The 22,192-nt window shown below is 37.1% G+C and overlaps 1 protein-coding gene across 15 annotated transcripts in view; it reads left to right on the plus strand.

The window, feature by feature from the left end:
- ablim1a (actin binding LIM protein 1a) overlaps nucleotides 1–22,192 on the plus strand; it is a 71,779-nt gene that overhangs the window by 1,006 nt on the left and 48,581 nt on the right. For 11 of the 15 annotated variants that reach the window (XM_067422346.1, XM_067422331.1, XM_067422332.1 and 8 more), the window contains exon 1: nucleotides 10,770–11,013. The exons of 1 other annotated variant lie outside the window; for it this stretch is intronic. In XM_067422346.1, the coding sequence (XP_067278447.1) occupies nucleotides 10,785–11,013 (229 nt within the window). In that variant the 5' untranslated portion in view covers nucleotides 10,770–10,784. 3 more of the 15 variants (XM_067422340.1, XM_067422339.1, XM_067422342.1) reach the window with 3 other exon arrangements.

Below are 22,192 nucleotides of genomic sequence, written 5' to 3' on the forward strand. Positions count from 1 at the left end.
TTGCTCTTATTGGTAAATCAATATATCCGTGTGTTATTGAACGGTGGCCGTGTTCCCAAGTTAGCGAGTGAAGTGTGTGAAGGAGTGAAGCGGCTTACCACCACATCACATCTGAGCAATCACTTTACCATACTTTCAGCATCTCCTCCTATGGGAATCCATAATCAAATATTTGGGTTTTGATCTTCTAGCCAAAGAGATTGACTGCAAAAACTCCAATATTGAAAAATCAGTCCATATTTTTTAGTAAAAACACATCCTTAAAACATGTTCTCTTTAGAGTTAAAGGAATAGTTCACCCAATAATTAATGTCATTAATTACTCATTCTCATGTCGTTCTAAACCCATAAGACATTCATTCATCTTTAAAACACAAATGTAGATGTTTTTGATGAAATCTGATTTCTGTACCACCATTGACCGCTACGCAAGTATGACTTTGATAGTCCAAAAAATTCATAAAGAGATCGTAAAGCTAATCCATATGAATTGAGCAGTTTAGTCCAAATTTTCTGAAGAGACTCAATCGCTTTATTAGCCTGGCTCTGTCCTTCTACGTACTTCTGCTCAATTATAATTTTCCTTCAGTACTGGAATTGTGGTATATTCTCTGGTTATCTCCGGTCAAATTTTATCCGGTCTAATCAGAGGGAGTGGCTGAGAACGATGACAATGCTGTTGTGTGCTAGTTTAAAGGGTTAGTTCACCCAAAAATTAAAATTATTTCATTAATTACTCAGCCTCATGTCACTGGACACCTGTAACACCTTCGGTCATCTTCGGAACGCAAACTAAGATATTTTTGTTGAAAGCTGATGGCTGAGAAAGGCTTCAGAAAGGCCTCCATTGGCATTCAGTACATTTCTACTTGCCCACTCACAAGACCCATAAAAGGCACTAAGCATGGATAAAGTCGTTATTCTGATTTTTGTGCACACAATAACTATTTTAGTCGCATTGTAAAATGATTGTACAGCCACTGTAGTGAGATGGACTTTGTAATCACGTCTTAAGTGCCTTTTATGGGTCTTGTGAGTGGGTCAATGGAAATGTACTGAATGTCAATGGAGGCCTTTCTGAAGCCTTTCTCAGCCATCAGCTTTCAACAAAAATATCTTCATTTGTTTTCCGAAGATGAACAAAGGTGTTACGGGTGTCCAACGACATGAGGGTGAGTAATTAATGAAATAATTTTCATTTTTGGGTGAACTAACCCTTTAAGATGACATACGTCACAACCAAAGATTCCGAGTGGCTTTGGGCAGATCCAATAGTTTTAAACTTCAACAGAGTTCCCACCTTCAAGGAAGTTAACACCTGTCAATGGAAAATTGTACAGAGAGTCTGGCCAATGAAATGTAAAAGAGTCTGGTAGGACCAGGATATCGCTTTATGATGAACAGAATAAATTTAGGCTTTATTATAATAAATGACATTTTAATTTTTGGGGAACTATCCTTTTAAGAAAAGGTTCACATTGATTAAAGGTGACAAAATATGTACATTTGGAGATGCAAAATGTTCAAATAAACCATAACCTCCTCATTTAAAACAGTGGTTTAAGCGTAAATCTATTCCTGCTACATGGTTTACAGCTTCATTGGAAATCAGCGTTCAGTGTTTTTTTAATTTTCTTTTTAACAAAAATACAGTAAAAACTATGAAATATTATTAGAATTTAAAATACCTGTTTTCTATTTGAATATGTTTAAAAATGTAAGTTATTAATGTGATGCAAAGCTGAATTTCCAGCATTATTACTCAAGTGTCATTCTAATTCATCATTCATCATTTAGTCATTCTAATATGATGGTTTGCTTCTCAAGAACATTTCTGATTATCATCAGTTGAAAACAGTTGCTGCTTAATATTTTCTTAGAAGCTGTGATCATTTTATTAAGGATTCTCTTTGGAAGTCAGCATTTATTTGAAATGGAAATCTTTTGTAACAATGTTAAAATCATTATTGTCACTTTTCATCAATTGAATGCTTGCTTGGTAAAGTAATTATCACCCCCCAGAAAAGAGTACAAATTTTACTAACTCCAAACTTTTAAATGGTATTAGCATTATATCGGTGACCATCCACCCTAGATATCAGCATCAGCCATGAAAAATAAAATAAATAATGATAATAAAATAATAATGGGATATTAAATCTTAATATTTCATAATAATAAGAAACATTCTTGTAGTTATGACTTTATAATAATGATTTCTCAATAATATTAGGAGATGCTAAATCATAGTAATGACTTAATATCTCATTATTCAAACAGTCACAATTTGTAATCAACTGTGACAGAAACCAATTCCCATATCAGACACAGTGGCTGTCAAACGTAGCTAAATCATCTGAAGTGCAGGCCAACTAGGAGAGTGTTTCTTAAAAGACATATTGGCTGGGAGTGTGTGTGTTTGTTTGTGTGTTCTTGCATCTCTGTGTCCGACAGTAGCGCAGCTCGTCCCGTAAATGCCCCGCCCTGCCTCTGCACCAGGGCAGCAGACTTCTACCTGTTAGACTGCGGCATCACCGGCCTATCCTTGGCAACCGGTACCGCGGTAACCTGAGTCTCCTCCTCCACTTCCTCCCAGTCCGGACAGCAGAACGCATGCAGCGAGGACACACCGCCTCAGCACTTTCGTGAGTGTGTGTGCGAGGGCAAACGAGTCTGGTGCGTGCATGTGTGGCTCAGTCTGTGCGAATGCGAATTATTGATGAGGACGCAGCCTCAGAATGTCCTGCCGGGGCCGTCCTGTGAGTGTGTGAGGCTGAAAGGGTGAGAGTGTGTATGTTCTTGTCTGTAGAGATGGGGGGAAAGAGTGCAGTGCACCAGCAAAAACAGCCTCCTTACGATGGACTGTGCAACTACGCCCAAAAAATTACCTCCTGCTTCGGACTTGATGGTAAGCACTGCATCAGACCTCCCAGTGTCTTGTTGCATGTGATTTATGTGTTTGTCTCTATAGGAGGCTTGTTTTCTTTGTGTTTACGCTTGGTTTGTGTTCATGTGCCATTGTTTTCCTTTGTAAGGGAGTTGTCTCTGATATGTGCGCTGGAGCTGGATCAGTTTCCGTGAGGTGAAACCGGGCGGTTTGCTCTGTAGCAGAGATTTATTCTCACCGTACCTCTGCTTTTAGTGTGACGTGTTTGTTAGTGTCGGCTAAGCTAATTTGCTGTATGGTCCACTTCACAGAAGAAACAGCAAACTCGTCAGTTTAATGAAGTGAGCAAAAGGAAAAACACAAATCTGAATGATAAAACATTTAGATGGCATCTAAAACATACATGAAGAGGACATGTTGTCCTTCCCATTCATTCACTGAGCTGATGTGTGGTGCCAATGGGTTTTTTTCTCAGTCTTTATATTTTTATATCACAGCAGATACTTAAAGGGATAGTTCAACCAAAAATGAAAATTCTGTCATTATTTACTCAACCTCTTCTGCTGAACACAAAAGAAGATATTTTGATGAATATATGTAACCAAACAGTTGATGGACCCCATTGATTTACATATATGGGGAGAATATACTATGGAAGTCAATGGGGACCATCCACTTATTGGTTAATGACAGCCTTTAAAATATCTTTTTTTGTGTGTTCAGTAAAAGAAAGAAACTCTCATAGAGGTTTGGAACAGCTTGAGGGTGAGTGATGACAAGATTTTTATTTTTGGATTAACTATCCCTTTAACTGATATCAGTGGGTGAATGATTTTAGCGCTCAAGAGGATGTTAAACTCTACAGTCTTTTTGCGGTTTCTATGCCAAGTTCTTGTGTCAAGTTTGAGGCATGTTTAAGATGTTTTCAGAGCTCGAGTATCATGAGTAGAGTCTAAGATGATGTAGCAGCTTCTGGTATCTGCTGAGAACATAAACAAAAACAGCTGGAAGTCACTTGGCTTGTTTTTTTGTTTTGTTTTTAAGGATGGCAGTGGTTTTAGATTTGTAATACTGCTCTGATCGCACGTGTGTGGTTGTTTGTGTGGTTTCTGGTGATGACTGTTGGGTAAATTGTCTAAAATAATGTTAATTCTAGCAGTATCTAGTTTAATTTGCTGTTATTAATGTAACTGATTTCAAAACATTTCTAAAAATGTAGAAATTTCAAAACATTTCTAAGATTTCTAAGATTTTACTTTCTTTGGAGAGCAACATTTTTGCGAAAGAGCAAAGAGCTCTTTCCAAAAATGTTGCTCTCCAAAGAAAGTAAAATCTTATGTAAGCAAGCAGTCCCAAATACATTTACATTTATTAATTTAGCGGACGCTTTTATCAAAAGAGACTTATAATCGAGGAATACAGGAAGCGATCTGTCATAAAGAGGCGAATAATCACAAAAAATGCTCAAAATACTAAGTTTTTGACATTGCGTAGAGTAGCATAAGATAGAATAGTAAGGGAATCGAGGGAAATGGAGGGACATTTTTTTCTTCGTCTTCAGAATGGCTAAAAAAGATTTGTATATTGTCTTCTGCTACTGAAAAACACGGTCAACCGCTCAGCCTGAAGGCCCTTTCACTAATTCACATCAATATCCAATGCGTTGAATTCCTTTCTTGAACTAATTTAAATTCACTAAAAGCATCTGGTGAAGTTTAATGTTCATCAAGTTATTATTTTTTCCTTTCTGCAATTTTTCAAAGCAGTTATACAGGGAGCTTTTCTGTTCTAAGCACAAATGTTTTCAGTGTTTATGGTACATTTTCTACTATCTTCCTATGTAACAATCTTGTAAAATTGCCTTTTTTGTGTAATTTTCAACTTTTTTATGTCGAGGCCAAAGCAGTGTGCATGAGTCATGTGAAGGGCCTTGTGAGAGATCGGAAGAGAGCTTCATTTAACGGAGATAGCAGAGCTCTATTATTCATGAAGCCCTATATCACTCAGAAGCAGAGGAACATCATAAGAAATGCAAGTTCACCCCCCCCCTCTTTCTCTCTCTCTCTCTCTCTCTCCATCACTCTAAACCCATCTCTTTACATCTCTCTTCTCCCCTCCCTTTAAAATCTAATTTTCAGTTGGCATGTAAATTATGTTCAACATTTGACAGTTTAAAGATTACATGCATAACTCTAATCCGCCTCAGTCTGTTATAAAGTCTATCAGCATCTGCAAACCCCCTTGAGGCTCTTTTCGGAAACGTAGTGAGCAGCTATTTTGTTAAGTCAATGAGATAATGACATGATACTCAAAGCAAAAATTAATATATAATAGAAATATTGAAGTCTAATTAAAATATATACAGCCCCACTTTATATTAGGTGGCCTTAAGTACTATGTGCTTACATCAAAAAATAAGTACAATGTACAACAACTTTTGCTGATATTGAGGAGGGATACTGGTAGAGTTAGGGACAGGTGTGGTGATATGGGTCAGTTTAAGGGCAGGGTTAGGTGTAAGGGAAGTGACAACTGTGTACTTACAAATGTAACTACAGAAATAATTACAGACGTAATTACAAGCAGGTATTTTTTTAAATGTAAGTACAATGTAAAAACATGTATGTACACAACAAGTGTATTGTATCAATTCAAATTATTAATTACAATGTTAGTACATAGTAGTTAGGGCCACCTAATATAAAGTGGGTCCATGTTTACACTATATTGCCAAAGGTATTGGGACACCTCTCCAAATCATTGAATCCAGGTATTCCAATCACTTCCATGGCAAAAGGTGTATAAAAATTCAAGCACTAGGCATGCAGACGCTTCTACAAACATTTGTGAAAAGAATGGGTCACTCTCAGGAGCTCAAGTGAATTCAAGCGTGATACTGTGATAGGTTGCCACTGTGCAATAATTCCATTCGTGAAATTTCCTCACTATTATAACAAAGTAGAAGCAATTGGGAACAACAGTGGCTGAGTCACAAAGTGTTAGGCCACGTAAAATCACAGAGCAGGAAGGCGTACAGTGGGCAAAAGTCAACAACTTTCTGCAGAATCAATAGCTACAAACTTTGTGTGGCCTTCAGATTAGCTCAAGAACAGTGCATAGAGAGCTTCATTGAATGGGTTTCCATGGCCGAGTAGCTGCATCCAAGCCATTACATCACCAAGTGCAATGCAAAGCGTTGGATGCAGTGGTGTAAAGCATGCCGCCATGGATTCTACAGCAGTGGAGATATGTTCTCTGAAGTATAAGGTTTGGTGCAGGGGGGATTGTGGTGTGGGGTTGTTTTTCAGAGGTTGGGCTTGGCCCCTTAGTTTCAGTGAAAGGCACTCTTAATGCTTTAGCATACCAAGACATTTTGGACTATTTTATGTTTCCAACTTTTTGAGAACAGTTTTGGGACGGCCCCTTCCTGTTCCAACATGACTGAGCGAGTTTGGTGTAGAGCAGGGGTGTCCAAAGTCGGTCCTGGAGGGCCACTGTCCTGCAGAGTTTAGCTCCAGCTTGCCTCAACACACCTGCTAAAGTTTCTAGTTTGCCTAATAAGACCTTAATTAAGTGGTACAGGTGTGTTTATTTGGGGTTTGAGCTAAACTTTACAGGACAGTGGCCTTCCAGGAGCAGGATTGAACACCCCTGGTGTAGAGGAACTAGACTGGTCTGCACAGAGTCCTGACCTTAACCCGACAGAACACCTTTGGGATGAATTAGAGCGGAGACTGCGAGCCAGGCCTTCTCGTCAAACATCAAGGTCTGACCTCACAAATGCGCTTCTAGAAGAATGGTCAAAAATTCCCATAAACACACTCCTAAACCTTGTGGAAAGCCTTCCCAGAAAGGTTGAAGCTGTTATAGCTGCAAAGGGTGGACCGACTCCATATTAAACCCTGCAGATTAAGAATGGAATGTCATTAAAGGTTATGTGCATGTAAAGGTAGTGTCCCAAAACTTTTGGCAATACAGTGTGTATATGTGTGTATATATAAACATTTTTATTATTTTATTTATGTATGTGTCCAGATTACTACCTTCTCTGTAAAATATAAGTATGATGTTGCCGTTATCTTAGAAAGATAATTAGAAAGGTAAAAAATGTTGTTAAAATTTCTTAAAATGTTGCTTGTGTATAGCGTATAATCTTTTTAGGTTTTGGAACAGAGCCTGTGTGTTTAATAAGTAACTGCTGAGCCACAGCCTTTCTGATGCATCTGAGTGCAGAAAGACTCTCCGGGGTCTAAAGATCAGGACATGTCTTTTAAATCTGATTCTTTACTGTGTAATTTCATAAAGGCAGTAGGTTAGTGCTTTTCTTCAGGATTTGTCATCATTTGGAGAATTATCTTGATCAGTCAATAACAGTGACTGAAGCACTCTTTGAAATTGGGGTAACCCATTACAAATGATGTAATCAAATTACCCTTTTCAAGTAAAGTAATCCATTAGTTTTACATTTTCAACAAAATATAAAATAGTTACTTTTTCAAATAAGTAACGCAAGTTCCGTAAGAGAGAAAGAGAGAAGTACAGCGGCATTGTGTGTAAACATGATGGTTATTGTCATTCTAGACTGAATGTGAGCATGCATTTACTCATATCACTTGCACAAAAACAGTATGAATGTTATCTGGACATACTACATTCGTCATGCTGTCATTATCAGTTGACCTACCAGCGTCCATTAAAGGTCCCGTTCTTCGCGATTCCATCTTTCAATCTTTAGTTAGTGTGTAATGTTGCTGTTGGAGCATAAATAATACCTGTAAAATTATAAAGCTCAAAGTTCAATGCCAAGCGAGATATTTTATTTAACAGAAGATCCATTTCAAAGCCTACAGCGAACGGCCGGTTTGGACTACAGCAGGAAGTGCAGGGATGTAATGACGTCACTAGAACAGTTTGTTGACTAACCCTCCGCCCACAAGAACACGCAAAATAGGGGGCGTGGTCTTGTTGCTCTCCCACGTGGAGAAGAGCGCGCATTCAGCGCTTGCATCTCCCCGTTATGATAAGAGGCGGGACCTTTCCGGACAAAGTGCGCTAAGCTGCTGTCCAATCACAACACGGGAAGCGCTGGCCCAATCAGAACTCGTTAGGTGTTTCTGAAGGAGGGACTTCATAGAACAAGGTAATCATCAGGCCGTTTTTAGGAAACAGCGCTGTACAGATAAGTAAATTGTGTGAAAAATACTGTGTTTTTTTACACGTGAAACATGAACTCATGTTATATTGCACACTGTAAACATAATCAAAGCTTCGAAAACACGCGAAGATTGGGACCTTTAATGTTGCTTCACTGCCATTCACAAATCCTCTCCTGTGGCCTCATGGGACAGTAAAGTGTTCATCACTTTACCTACTCTTTTATGAGTGCTGTGAATTTGGACTTACAACTTTTGCCACATTCTGTTTATAAGTGCCTATAAGTATGTGATTTCAGATGCATCCTAAGAATGTTAAACTTTTTTTATCCTGCATCCTATTCTTCTGCAATCCAGAATGGCAGCACAGCAGACAAGTTTGTTTCAGTTGAGCCCTCTTCTTGACAAACATTAATTTTCCTTTAGCCTGATTCGTTTGACTTTTGGTGTGAAAGGGCCCTTACATTTTCCATAAATATAACTTTTTTTGTTATTAAAAAACAAACAAGCAAGCCCAGTCCAGAGAAAAAGTAACGCAAAAGTAACATATTGCTAGCCTGACAAGCCAGACCCACATAAGATGTTTGGTCTGGAAACTCACCATAGACAGGGCTCAATCCGAGGGGCGGGATAAACGGTTGTCTTTCAAACTCCCTCTGCACGCGATAGGATAGCGCTACAACCAACCAGAGCAACCAAGGTGAAGCAGAGCTAATAGATTCAACTTTCGCCGTCGGCAAAACTACAAACACATCTTCCCATCTTAAGAATGACTTCAGTGCCGTTCTTTGTTCTTTTCTCAGAGAAAAGCTTAACTTCAAGTCTTCCAGAGTCAGGGTTAGGGTTAGGCTTAGGGTAAGGCGCAACTTGGCCGTCATTATGTTAAGCCCCGCCCCACCGACTCTAGACACGATGTGATTGGCCCGACCAGAGTTTGTTTTTTACAGTTCAGAAGATATTGAGAGTTGCTTCACAGCAGATTAGATTTGCTGCTGCTAGGGTGTGTCTAGATTTCTAGGCTAACATATTGCATTGCTTTCCATAAATAATAATTTAGTAAAGCAATTAGTTGCTTTTTTAGGGAGTAGCACAATATTGCAATGGCTTTTTAAAAGTATCTTTCCCAACACTGGTCTTTGACCAGAACAAGAACAAGATTTGTTTTCTAAACAACGTTTTGAGTTATAATTATTAATATAGGATATCTGTCATGTCATTTTTTAGTGGATAATTTTTATCAGATCTAGTCTGTGGTCTGGATGTGGGTTTATAGAAAAGGTCATGTGCTCTGGATGCATTTTGTTTTCCTTAATATATATTTAAGTTTTTTTTTGTTTTATTTAAAAAACAATTGAATTATATTTTAATAAAATTAATGCTATATACTCTTCTTTTAAATTATAATTGTTTTATGATTTATATAATTATTATTTGTAAAAAAAAAAAAAAAAAAAAAAGTCTTTGTTGACTGCTTGCCAGTGCTACTTACCACCCAAAAAATTGGCAGAAAACACACACACACACACACACACACACACACACACAAAAACATAATGAAGTTTCACAGCACTACAGGATATTCAGCTGTTGTTACAATATTTGATGAAGGTCAAAATAAGTGTTAAACACCACAGTCACGTATATTCTTTTTAAAATACATTCTCTAGAAAATGATTATAACTGCTATTTCTTGGTTTCTCTTTTTTAAATTTTATTTAAATTTAAAATAAGGTTTTCTAATTTGTATTTATTTATTTTTTATCAGAAAAAGTCCCTGTGATTATTTATGCCCATTTGTTGTCACCTATTTCCTTTAGGGGTAAAGCAACAAATAGAGATTTGAGTGGAATTCATGACAGTTGTAACAGCCTCTATTTTCATCTTGACAAGACATTAGACTTCAACCGTTGGATTACTTTTTATGCATTGTGCCAAACTGCAGCCTTTATATTAATACAAATTCACAAAATCACAAAATGTATTGCACAAGAATACAGGAAGCATATAGGAAGAATTAACATTTTTATTATTGCTTTCATCAGCCTTGTTACATCAGATTGTGTCATTCTGATGGCGCTTTTCTTTGGCTGAATTAGAAAATCCTGTGATTAAAGATTTAAAGGAGTTTGTGGGATTATCTATATCTCTCAGTATCCGCTCTGATGTGTTTTCAGCTAATCTTGTGCATTACGTTTCAATTGTATTAATAGAAAACAGACTGCAATTAAAGAAAAAAAGAATCGACCTGTGCAAACAAGAGCTTGGTAATTGTCTCAATGATGATTCTTGATTTGGATCAAGAGCAGGGTATTTTTAGACGTGTTGTTAAAGTACTCTCAGCAAGGAGCTTGTGCGGCAGCTCTGGTGGCATCGTCTAGCCCCGTCCAAGCGATAATCGCGGGGTAGACGTCAGGGTAAATCCTCTTATAAGAAGGCATTGAGCTATTCGAGCCAGTTCTTACTTGACCTGTGGTCTTCACCTGAGGCAGAGGTAGGAGCAGTGCATCTGGCAAGCACTAAATTGTGACAAGTAAGCATTTGGTTGAAGATTTAAGATTTGTTAATCTGAAGATCAGCGGGTTTCGGTTAGAGTTTGGCCCTCGCTGCAGACTCACCTGCTGGAACGTGGCCTCTGACGGCTGGGTCAAAGGGCTTTTTGCGAGATCATCATTTAGTCTGTTGCGGAGAAGAAGCATTTTTGGCCAGGTTCGTGTGTTTTTAAGGACTTATTGTGCACCACAGCCATGCCTTCTCTTCCCACTTTGAACAGCCTGGGAAAACTCTGCGGCTCGGGACGCAGCCAGCAGGTGGACCGCACCCGGATCAAACGCACAAACTCCGTCAAGCGCATGTCTGTCATAGAGGATGGACGTGTGGCAGAAGTGCTGTACCTCATTCCCAAACAGTCTATGATGCAACAACTGCCGTTCATCAACCCTGAAGACTACTACCTGAGCGAGAGCTTGACACCCGGTACGAGCAGTTGTGTGTTGCACTTAATATTGTTATTCAAACCTCTTGTCGAGAAAGTTGAATAACTTTTAGATGAGTTTTACTACAGAAACCACAGACCCATGATCAACTGAGGAATGGTCATTGAAAAGTTACATTTTTTAATTTTTGTGTCCAGTGTTGGTTGTAATGCATTACTAAGTAGTTATTTACTGTAATGTAGTTAATTTCCCTTAAAAAACAAAGTAATGGACTGTAATTTGTAATCTGTAATTTAATTAGTTACTTCTGATGTAATTGTAGAACAATTCTATATAAAACAATAAGTTAACATCAGAATTAAATGTCATGTTAAAATGTATGTTTTAATATAACCTCCCTTTATACACTTTAGTCAGTTCAAGAATAAGTTATATAATTTTATAATATTTATTATAATTATTATTATTAAAAGAGCCATTTCATGTCTATCCGTCCTTGTATTGTTCAACGATAATTATAAAATAATACTTTTTTAAAGACAGTAATTGGTATAGTAATCAAATTACATTGTTGAAGATCTAATTACTAGCTAATTAATTACTTTTTAGACTAATTTACACAACACTGGTCCTACTAACTCATACTATTCATTTTGTATAGAAAATATTTTATATGAATATTCAAAAAAAAAAAAAACATTTTACGTAGGCTATACAACTTTACAGATGTGCAATACTTTAGCTTGCATAATATTATCATATCAAACATTTCTTAAAGGTGCAGTGTGTACATTTTAGTGGCATCTAGACCTGAAGTTGTGAATTACAATTGACACCCCTTTGATTCAAAGCACGTAGAAGAGCTACAGTTGCTGACACAGGACAAAAATGTCCTCGTCGGAGACGCCGAGAGTGACTAGCCGTTTAGGGCTACTGTAGAAACACGGTGGAGCTAAATGACGAGGTGCATGTAGATAGAAACGGCTCATTCGGTTCATTACGTAAGGTCTTTACACACCACTGAAAACATAGTTATGTATATTATATTGCATTTCTGTTAATATATCCTCATAAATACTACACACTGCACCTTTAAATTAAGGTTTCCCTTTTCCGTGATGGATTTACATCAGAAAATCTTTCTCTGAATTTTTTTAAGCATGTAAAAGGCTATAGATGCTACCAATGCATTATGACATTGTACATTGTCTATCCAAATTTACAGAAATGTACAATTTGTGTATGCATACGAATGTGATCACCCTGGCCAAAAATATGTTCAATGGCTATTTGACTCTCTCTGTTCATTAGAATGTTTCTTTCGTGTTAGTGGTGCTGTGTGAGTGTTTGTGGGCTAAAGCAGATTATGAAAGTGAATGTCTCTGTTGCTAAAATGGGATTACATGCTGTTAATGTGATGGAAGCAAATACTTATGCTAATCAAGAGGTACTGCTCATTTAAGTGCAAGGAAACATCTTGACACATTAAACTTTTATTAGCATGTATGAGGAGGAAAGTGCGTTATGCAATTTATTAATCAGTAATGTAAAAAAAAAAAAAAAATGGTTCCTGCTTTTCGAAAATGAGTTTTACGTAAACTTAAGGATGCTTGAAGCTACCAAAAGGCTTTACTCTAGTATTACAATCATCAGACAAATCCAGCATGTCAGATTTCCTCCACCAACAGTCTTCAGATTTCTTGGGATTTGCTTGTAAACTCTTGTTTGGGTAAAGATTTACACAAACAGATCACAGTGATTTGTGGGAAAGGAACTTCATTTGCCTTTTTTTTTTTTTTTAAAGAAAAAAAAAGAAGCAGCTTTTACTTGCAAAAGTTGGGGGTCGGTAAAATTTCATATAAAAAAAAAAACGTTACAGTATTTATTAATCGTTGTTAATGTTAGTACAATTATATGGTTGTTCATTGATTGTTCATGTAATTTCACAGTGTGTTAAGTAATGTTAACAAATACAACTTTTGATTTTTATAATGTATTCGTAATTGTTGAAATTAACTAAGATGAATAAATCTTGAAGTTGAAGTATTGTTCATTCTTAGTTCATGTTAATTAAGTAATGTTAATGAAACCCTATTGTAAAATGTTACCAAATATATTTTTATTATCAGCAAGGATGCACAAAATTCATCAAAAAAAAAAAACATTTATAATGTAACAAAATATTTTGTATTGAGACTTTCTTTTCATCAAAGAATCTTAATAAAAATGTATCACTGTTTCTACAAAAATATGAAGCAGCAAAACTGTTTTCAACATTAATAATAATGATAAATATTTTTTGAGCAGCAAATCATCATATTAGAATGATTTCTAAAGGATCATGTGACACTGGAGTAATGATGCTGAACATGTATATAAAAGTAATATATATTCAGATAGAGAAGATTTTTTTTTTAAAAATAGTTATAATATTTCATGTCACTGTCTTGGTAAACATAAAAGACTTCTTTAAAACATTTAAAAAATCTTGCCAACCCCAAAATTGGATGTTGCCATTGTGTTTATGTCGCTTGCAGACAATAGTGACAATGACACAACAGGTGCACAGCTAAATGTACATTTCTTTTTAATGTTTTAGGACACCGTATCAACTTAAAAGTAAAACAACACGAGATGTCTGTGTTCTGTTTAACAGCATATTTGTCGATTCATTTTCAATGTGCATTTTCCCCATCCTGGCATTCCAGAATGTACCGTATAGATCTGCTGGGAAAGGAGTTTACTTCCTGACATTACTGTGGAGAACTAAGAGCTTTTACAGGGTCATCTGAGAAGGGCAGAGAGACGCAGTAATTGTAGACTGGTGTTATTGAAAAAGGATAATGGCATGACAAATCAATGAAAATGCTCTCATGAATAACAATGAGTCATAATTATTTAACTGTGTTGTGCTTTTGCACGGTGATTGAAACAAATTGCACAGAGTTTGACGCGTGCAAAACAATTTTAAAATCCAAATTGGACACAGGACTGTATTATAAATGGGCTCAGACTAGGGCCCCTGGCTACTGTCTATTGTTAGTCTACAAAACCAAATGTTTCCTGATTTTTGCACCAATTTAACTATAAAAAAAAATTTTTGCTTATGGAAAAGTTTTCATCTAGGCATGTCAGAGGCGTCACCTCAGGTTGATGATCCTCAGGTTATTTCTCTATGTCCAAAATATTAAGCTGCGTGTGCGTGTGCGTGTGCGTGTGTGTGTGTGTGTGTGTGTGTGTGTGTATATATATACTTTTTTTTTTTTGCTGCATGCAAATGTTTTGATAGCAAAGCAATTGAGGAATGAGTACAGCAATATAGAACATTTTATATGTACATATCTTAAATGTTCTATAGGGCTATTACTGTCATACTGCAGTTTCTGTTCTCGAACTAAGCTCATGCTCACTCGTCACCGTGATGGAACCCCCCCCCCCAGAAACTCTTCTATCCACCTAAGTCCTTTAAGAGCCCTGAAAAAAATACTGTAGTATTTTACACATGGTATTCTTTTTTCTCATGCATAACACTATTTTAATTAACATCTATGTAAAGCACTTTGAATTCCCATTGGGTGTGAAATGTGCTATACAAATAAACTTGCCTTGCCTTGCAAAAAAAATATTGTTTTTTTCAGAATTCACAGCATTTGTATTTTTTTTCCTTTGGTAGTAGACTGTGCGGATGTGGTTGTTGGAGAGTGACAGCTGTTGTACTGTGATGTGGCTAATAATAGGATAGTCAGAGCTTTATCACAGGGATTTTTATAGTGGATTAAACAAGATCATGTCTTGTCTTGCTGTTGTGATCCCGGCAAACCTGTGTGATCCTTAACAATATGTTCAGGGTTTTTAGCAGAAAGCATTGTATTGTTTTTCTTGCCTAGAAAATTAGAAATCTAGACGCACCCTAGCGGCAGCAAATCTAATTTGCCTGCGAGTGTCGTCTAGCAACTCTCAATACCCTTCTGAGCTGTGAAAGGCAAACTCTGGCTGGGCCAATCACATCGTGTATAGAGTCGGTGGGCGGGGCTTAACATAATGACGAAATGGCGAAAGTTTAATCTGTCAACGAGCTCTGCTTCACCTTCGTTGCTCTGGTTGGTTGTAGCGATATCCAATTGCGTGCACGCCGTGCAGAGGGAGTTTGAAAGACAACCGTTTATCCCGCCCCTCGGATTGAGCTGTCAATGGTGAGTTTCCAGACCAAACATCTTGATGTGGGTCTGGCTTGTCAGGCTAGCGTTTTTCTGGTGGGTTTATAAAAGTACTGACAGCTTTATTTGTTTGAGCATCTGACCAGCCCGGGACAGAAACATTGGCTCAACCTGGTGTGAGTTTGTTCAACCAACAGCAGGCAGTGAGTGTTGAGGTCTTTTGTTTGTTTATTGATTTGTGTGTGTGTATGTATGTGTGTGTGTGTTGTGGTCATGAACTGCATAATTTTATTGTTTTATGTTTGCTGGGGTGCACTTACAGTGTAAGTATAGTTTTTACATCAAAAATGGTTTGATTTACTGACACATAGACAACGAACATCTGACTATACATGAATCATTACACATCAGAAATCACTGGTCACAGATAGACATGCGATTTTCAGTAATGCGATATTACGGTAATGAATATGCACGGTATTGTTATCGTGGGCATTTCAAAATACTGTAAATAATAGTTTATTAACAATTATTATTTTTTATAATGCACTTAAGAATACTTTGCTCATAAACCGTATAAAATGCTCAAAATAGCTGCATTCTGCGTCAAAAGGACACGTACTCAGATGTAAACAAGCTTGTGTCATGTGCATTTGCACATGGCTGAACCATAGGCCGTAAAAAAATATGAACGACTCGACATCATCCGTTTCCGCTTGCCATATTTGAAGCTTTCAGGCGGCCTGTACGGCGCTGACATCTTGGGACCAAGTCTGCGCAGTAGCGATTTCGGGACCAGAGTTGCGCAGTAGAGCGCAGGAAGTAGAGCAGGAAGTACAGCTGCGATATCAGAAGCCCGCCCACGCTCTCGCAGATGCAGAACAATTAATTATGTTGGTGTGAAATAAAAAGTTATGGAAATGTAGAAATTAAAGCTAAAGCACCAATCTGCTCCCAAATTCCGAAAAAAGTCTGTTAGTGCCTCATTGACAACTTCACTCAGAGAAGACGTCGATCTCAGCTGTCAATCATGATTTATAATGTGGACTTCAACATGCCCTAACAATTTGTTCTGATTATTTGTAAAACTTTGATACATACGGCTTCATTATTTAACATGTTAATTCACTTTTACCAAACTGACAGTGACAAATTCTTATAAAGAATGAATTATTTCTGAGTAGGCTAATGTTAATTTCTTGGTTACTGTTTAATAATATTACTTAAACCAAAATATTTAAGGACCTAAGATAAAACTAACGATGATCATTTGTATGTCTTAACTAACATTAAAAAAATTGTAGCTCAATCTTAGTTAAAACATTAAATAAAGAGACCTTATTGTAATGTGCTACCTGTTGTTCTTTATAGCCAATTACTTTTGCACTTTAATCTGTTTGACATTTTTACTTTTATATATTTTGGCACATTGTATTATTGTATATTAACATTCAGAGTTATTCTTGTTATATCAAAAGAGTTCTTAAAGCAGTTCTTAAAGCACAACACTTTTTTTGCAACTTATATCAATGCTGTAGCCGTGATAATACAGCATACCGTGATAAAAGCTTCAGCAATTAATCGCAACATGAAAAATTTATACCGGCACATGCCTATTCAAAGTTCAGGCATTGGAATTAACACAGTTACTTACATGATGTGGCATTACTGGCATTACTGTAGAGTCCATAGCATAAAAGGCTGTTTGCAAAGCCTGCACCGATTAACAGTAAAGTGTATACCGAATGCAAATAAATAATGCTCAACCGAGACATTCACATTGTTGAAAATAAATAACCACATTTATAGCATTATGATCATTTGGAAGGTAATGTTATGTTTAGTCCTGTATTGCTTTTGTCTTCTCGTCATCTCACTAACACGCCAGTGGGTGGGGCCAATGTTGCCATGGTGAAATAGGCGTTGATTTTCCTCTTCAAAGGCGGTCTTTCATTCCACAATGAGTCGTCTTCTGGAATGGAATTGGTTTTGTTAGAGGTTAACAGCTTATGACCCAGGATCAGTAGTGAAGAAATGAAGACCAGGAGTCAGGAGTGTAATTAATTAAAAGAAAAATGTACTTAAGAATAGTTTGCAGTTTCAAAAGCAGAAGCCAGCTTCAAGTCTTACAAGGAGTTTGTAGGCCGCGCTCCCGCTCTTACAGTCTCGTTGCCTCGCCCTATCATACATACAATTGTCCCAACAGTTATACCGTTTTCAAGGTCTTATCCACGGTATTACTGAAATGTGGATGGTTCTGATTGGCTCAGAGAAAATGCACAGTCATGGTAAATTTCCACTCATGTCAGTTAATCTGATGCACGTTACCATAGATGTGTCACTTGTTGACGCTTTCCCCTGGAATTAGGCCTGTAGTGATCTTCCAGATCTGGAGCAGGCGCCAGCTTGCCCAGAACAACAAGTCAACCCATCTCTTAGGGTGCCCATTGTACACCATTCTCAACACTGATCTGTAACATAGAATATTGTGCACATACACAGATACACAAGGTTGGAGCTGATTAAGCTCCAGTTCTAACCAAAACATACTGATAACATGTGCTTTCTTTCAGTGAGGGACACACAATTGTACAGGCAATATTCATCTTGACTCTTTAGAGTTTCAGTGAAAGGAAATATAAAAGGACTAAAATATAATAAATTAAATAAAAGACAAATTCATATTTCATATCTGGAAGTGAGCAAACACTGTTACTGCCCTCCTGACATGTTAAGGGCGTAAGTGTTTAGTGACACATAACATCTCCTCAGAGACCAAATATACACTGTAGAAAACAAGAAACATAAAGCATAAATCATGACTGGAAAAAATCATTAAAGTAATATAGGAATATTGATTAAGGCTTTGATTATGAATTTAATTAGTATATATATATCAGAATCCCCCTTCAGTTTCAATAAAATAATTTTTTTAGACTAACAAGGAATATTTCAGTTTTGAAACGCACAGGATATTCTTATAGTATGATGACCACCATTTGATGTGAACCACATTCAATGCTTGTTTTAGGTTAATCAAGCCAAACTGACTGCTACAATCATAAATTCTGCTTGGCAGAGCTGGTAACTTCCAGACTGCAGAGGAAGATGGGCGAGTCCTCGGATTAATGAGACATAAAAGGGGGATGGGACGGGGGGTGGGGGCGGCAAGAGGAGGAGGAGACAGAGGGGTACAGGGGAGCAGGCACGCGCCGGGCTGCCTCTGTTGTTTTGGGAGCCGTTTTTCTCTTTTATTCATCTGTACTTGTCCACTGGATTATTTGCTTACCTTTTGAATGTGGTGGTGAATCTCACTAGATACGACTCGGCCAGGACTGATTATTGATTCATCTTCACTTATTACTGATGGTCATGGTCAAGAAGAAAGGTGAGATAGAGTGTGTGTGTGTTTGGTTGGTTGGTTGTTGTTTTGTGTGTGTGTGTGTGTGTGTGTGTGTGTGTGTGTGTGTGTGTGTGTGTGTGTGTGTGTGTGTGTGTGTGTGTAACTGACCATCTTTGTATCATAGTGTGATCACACTGCACACTTTTAAGAGTAAATGGTCCATTACAAGCTCAGAAAGCAGTCACTTTTATACCTTTCAAGTGGTTTATAGTAAGTCTGAATCATCACATGATGTTTTTTCACCGCTCAGTCCCAGAACGCTTTATCTGCAGAGATGCAGGCTGGATCTCACCTCTTTTTTTAAGGTGATTCTGACACTGTATCTTGTGGTTCATTTGTTAAACATAGGTTGATAATCTTAGTTTATGTGTGTGTGAGAGCTATTAGAATCACAGGAACTGTTATATAATAGAAAGAGTCCTCTGTGCTGCAGTCGTACCTCTCAGGTCCACAGGTTATTGGATCAAAGCTGTCGGTCTTTGCATTGTCGGATTGAGTTTGCGGCATGTCTCCAACCGTCACTTCAGCAGTGTTGCAGTTTTAAATGGGACGCAGAACCGTGAGGTACACACACGCAGCCCGCAGCCGTCACCATAGCAACGCTCACAGGAAGGTAGAGTCCATTGTTGTGTCTCGCCTGCAGTGGCCTCTTTCGGTTTTAGGGTGTCTCTTTAAAGATGTCTCATCCCTGCTGCAGTTCATCTGCAGAGGCGCAGACTCAGAGCTGCTGTTCATTTCCTGCATTGTGTCTTTAAAGGGTTAGTTCACCCAAAAATTGTATTTATGTCATTAATGATTCACCCTAATGTCGTTCCTCACCTGTAAGACCTCCCACTCTTCTTCAGAACACAGTTTAAGATATTTTATATTTTAGTCCCAGAGCATCTATGCACGCTTTACTGTCCATGTCCAGAAAGGGAATAAAAACATCATCAGAGTAGTCCATATGTGACATCAGTTGGTTAGTTAGAATCTCTTGAAGCATCAAAAATACAATTTGGTCCAAAAATATAAAAAAATTCCTTTATTCAGCATTGTCTTCTCTTCCGTGTTCCTCAAATAAAGATTCAAACGGTTAATGAATCAATTAATCGATCAATGATTCGGATTGCCAATGTCACGTGATTTCAGCAGTTTGCCAGTTTGACACGCGATCCATTGATCCCATTGATCGATTCATTGATTCATGACCGTTTGAATCTTTATTTGAGGAAGTCGTAGTTTTTGATATTTTTGGACCAAAATGCATTTTCGATGCTTCAAGAGATTCTTATTAACTAGAATAAATTAGAATGATTTCTGTAGGATCATGTGACAAATGTGGAAATTCAGCTTTGGTCACAGGAATAAATTACGCTTTAAAATATTTTAAGCTGTCAAATCGATTAATCACATCCAAAATAAAAGTTTGTGTTTACATAATTTAAATGTGTGTATTGTGTATAATTACTATGTATATATTAAAATACAAATGCATGCATGAATGTTGTTAAATATTTATATATAAAACATTTATATATACACTGTAAAAACCCAATGTTGGGTCAAATATGGACTAACCCAGCAATTGGGTTGTCTTAAGCAAATATTTAACTCAACCGCAGGATTAAAACAACCCAATCACTGGGTTAAAACAACCTAATTGCTGGGTTAGTCCATATTTGACCCAACATTGGGTTAAAATAACTTTTACTTTTTATTTTTTTAGAGTGTATAAATGATTCTTAAAATATACATCAATGAGTTTGTATTTATACATAATTACACAGTACACACACATATATATTGTGTAAAAAAAAAACTTATTGTGAATGTGATTAATACTAATTAATACTACTAATTCTGATAGAAAACTTAAATTGTAAATTGTAATATTTCACAAAAATACAGTTTTTACTGTATTGATGATCAAATGAATGCAGCTTTGGCGAGTATAAGATAATTTTCAAAAACATAAAACACATTTTTCAAAGAATACTATGTACGGTATGACCAAAATGCTATAGTGTCCAAATAACTTTGTATATTTAATGTTATTATTGTGGTATTTTTTGTCCAAAGGCGGCATTGCATGTACCCCTCATAGAGAAGCCAATCACATTTGAGCAATTGAGAAAATATAATCCACAATGATAGATGAATCCAAGCAAACTTTGTAAGTACTGATAAAAATGGTTAAATCTACAGTATATTGTACCTCATCTTTGTGTGTTATGTATATCTTTGTGCTTAATAGAGATTGTGCCATTCAATGTGCAACATGCCAAAAACAGAACTCTATTGAAGTTTTATCCCAGTCAAGGCAGCTGTCTGCATAGAGAGCGAGTCCATCGAGCTGCAGTCTCTGTGAGTCTGAAGTAATATGAGTAATGCTGGGCTCTTAGAGCTGGAGGTTAACGGTTCTGACCGGCCCACTTAATCTTGTTGTGCCACTTCAGAGCTTAATCAGCGTAAATGCCTGGAGGAAGTGTTTAATAAAGCTTCACAAAGAGTTTGAAGTATGGTAGCTGTCATCCTCTCTCTCCCGAATTATAACGACTCTCGTTCTCTTTTTGTGGGCATGCGAGATTCTTCAGTACATTTTTTACTTTAGTGAGTGATTTATTTGGTTGCAGACTGAGAACTGTTATATGAGAGAAATAAGCTTGCAGGTGTTTAATGTATTTTTTACATGCTTTCATAAGGACCTGTGTCATATCTTGAGACCTTACTGTAAATCCTAATGCTCAAAATAATTAATTGGTTTGAGTAGAGCCAACTCAAATTAAAAAAAAAATTTCAAATACACATTTTAAGTAATCTGAATTGTTTAGTTATTTTGAGTTTTATGAATGTATTTATTTTAATTTAGACAAACTTAAATTTAACAAACTGCGCTGGAGTATCTACAGTGCTTTGCGAAAGTACGAAAGTATTTGGTCCCCTTGAACTTTGCGACCTTTTGCCACATTTCAGGCTTCAAACATAAAGATATAAAACTGTAATTTTTTTGTGAAGTATCAACAACAAGTGGGACACAATAATGAAGTGGAATGAAATTGTATTGGATATTTCAAACTTTTTTAACAAATCAAAAACTGAAAAATTGGGCGTGCAAAATTATTCGGCCCCTTTACTTTCAGTGCAGCAAACTCTCTCCAGAAGTTGCGTGAGGATCTCTGAATGATCCAATGTTGACCTAAATGACTAATGATGATAAATAGAATCCACCTGTGTGTAATCAAGTCTCCGTATAAATGCACCTGCACTGTGATAGTCTCAGAGGTTCGTTTAAAGCGCAGAGAGCATCATGAAGAACAAGGAACACACCAGGCAAGTCCGAGATTCTGTAGTGGAGAAGTTTAAAGCCGGATTTGGATACAAAAAGATTTCCTAAGCTTTAAACATCCCAAGGAGCACTGTGCAAGCGATTAATATTGAAATGGAACGAGTATCAGACCACTGCAAATCTACCAAGACCTGGCCGTCCCTCTAAAGTTTCAGCTCATACAAGGAGAAGACTGATCAGAGATGCAGCCAAGAGGCGATGATCACTCTGGATGAACTGCAGAGATCTACAGCTGAGGTGGGAGACTCTGTCCATAGGACAACAATCAGTCGTATACTGCACAAATCTGGCCTTTATGGAAGAGTGGCAAGAAGAAAGCCATTTCTTAAAG

The sequence above is a fragment of the Pseudorasbora parva genome, chromosome 17 (assembly GCF_024679245.1).
Source record: "Pseudorasbora parva isolate DD20220531a chromosome 17, ASM2467924v1, whole genome shotgun sequence".
Classification (NCBI taxonomy): domain Eukaryota; kingdom Metazoa; phylum Chordata; class Actinopteri; order Cypriniformes; family Gobionidae; genus Pseudorasbora; species Pseudorasbora parva.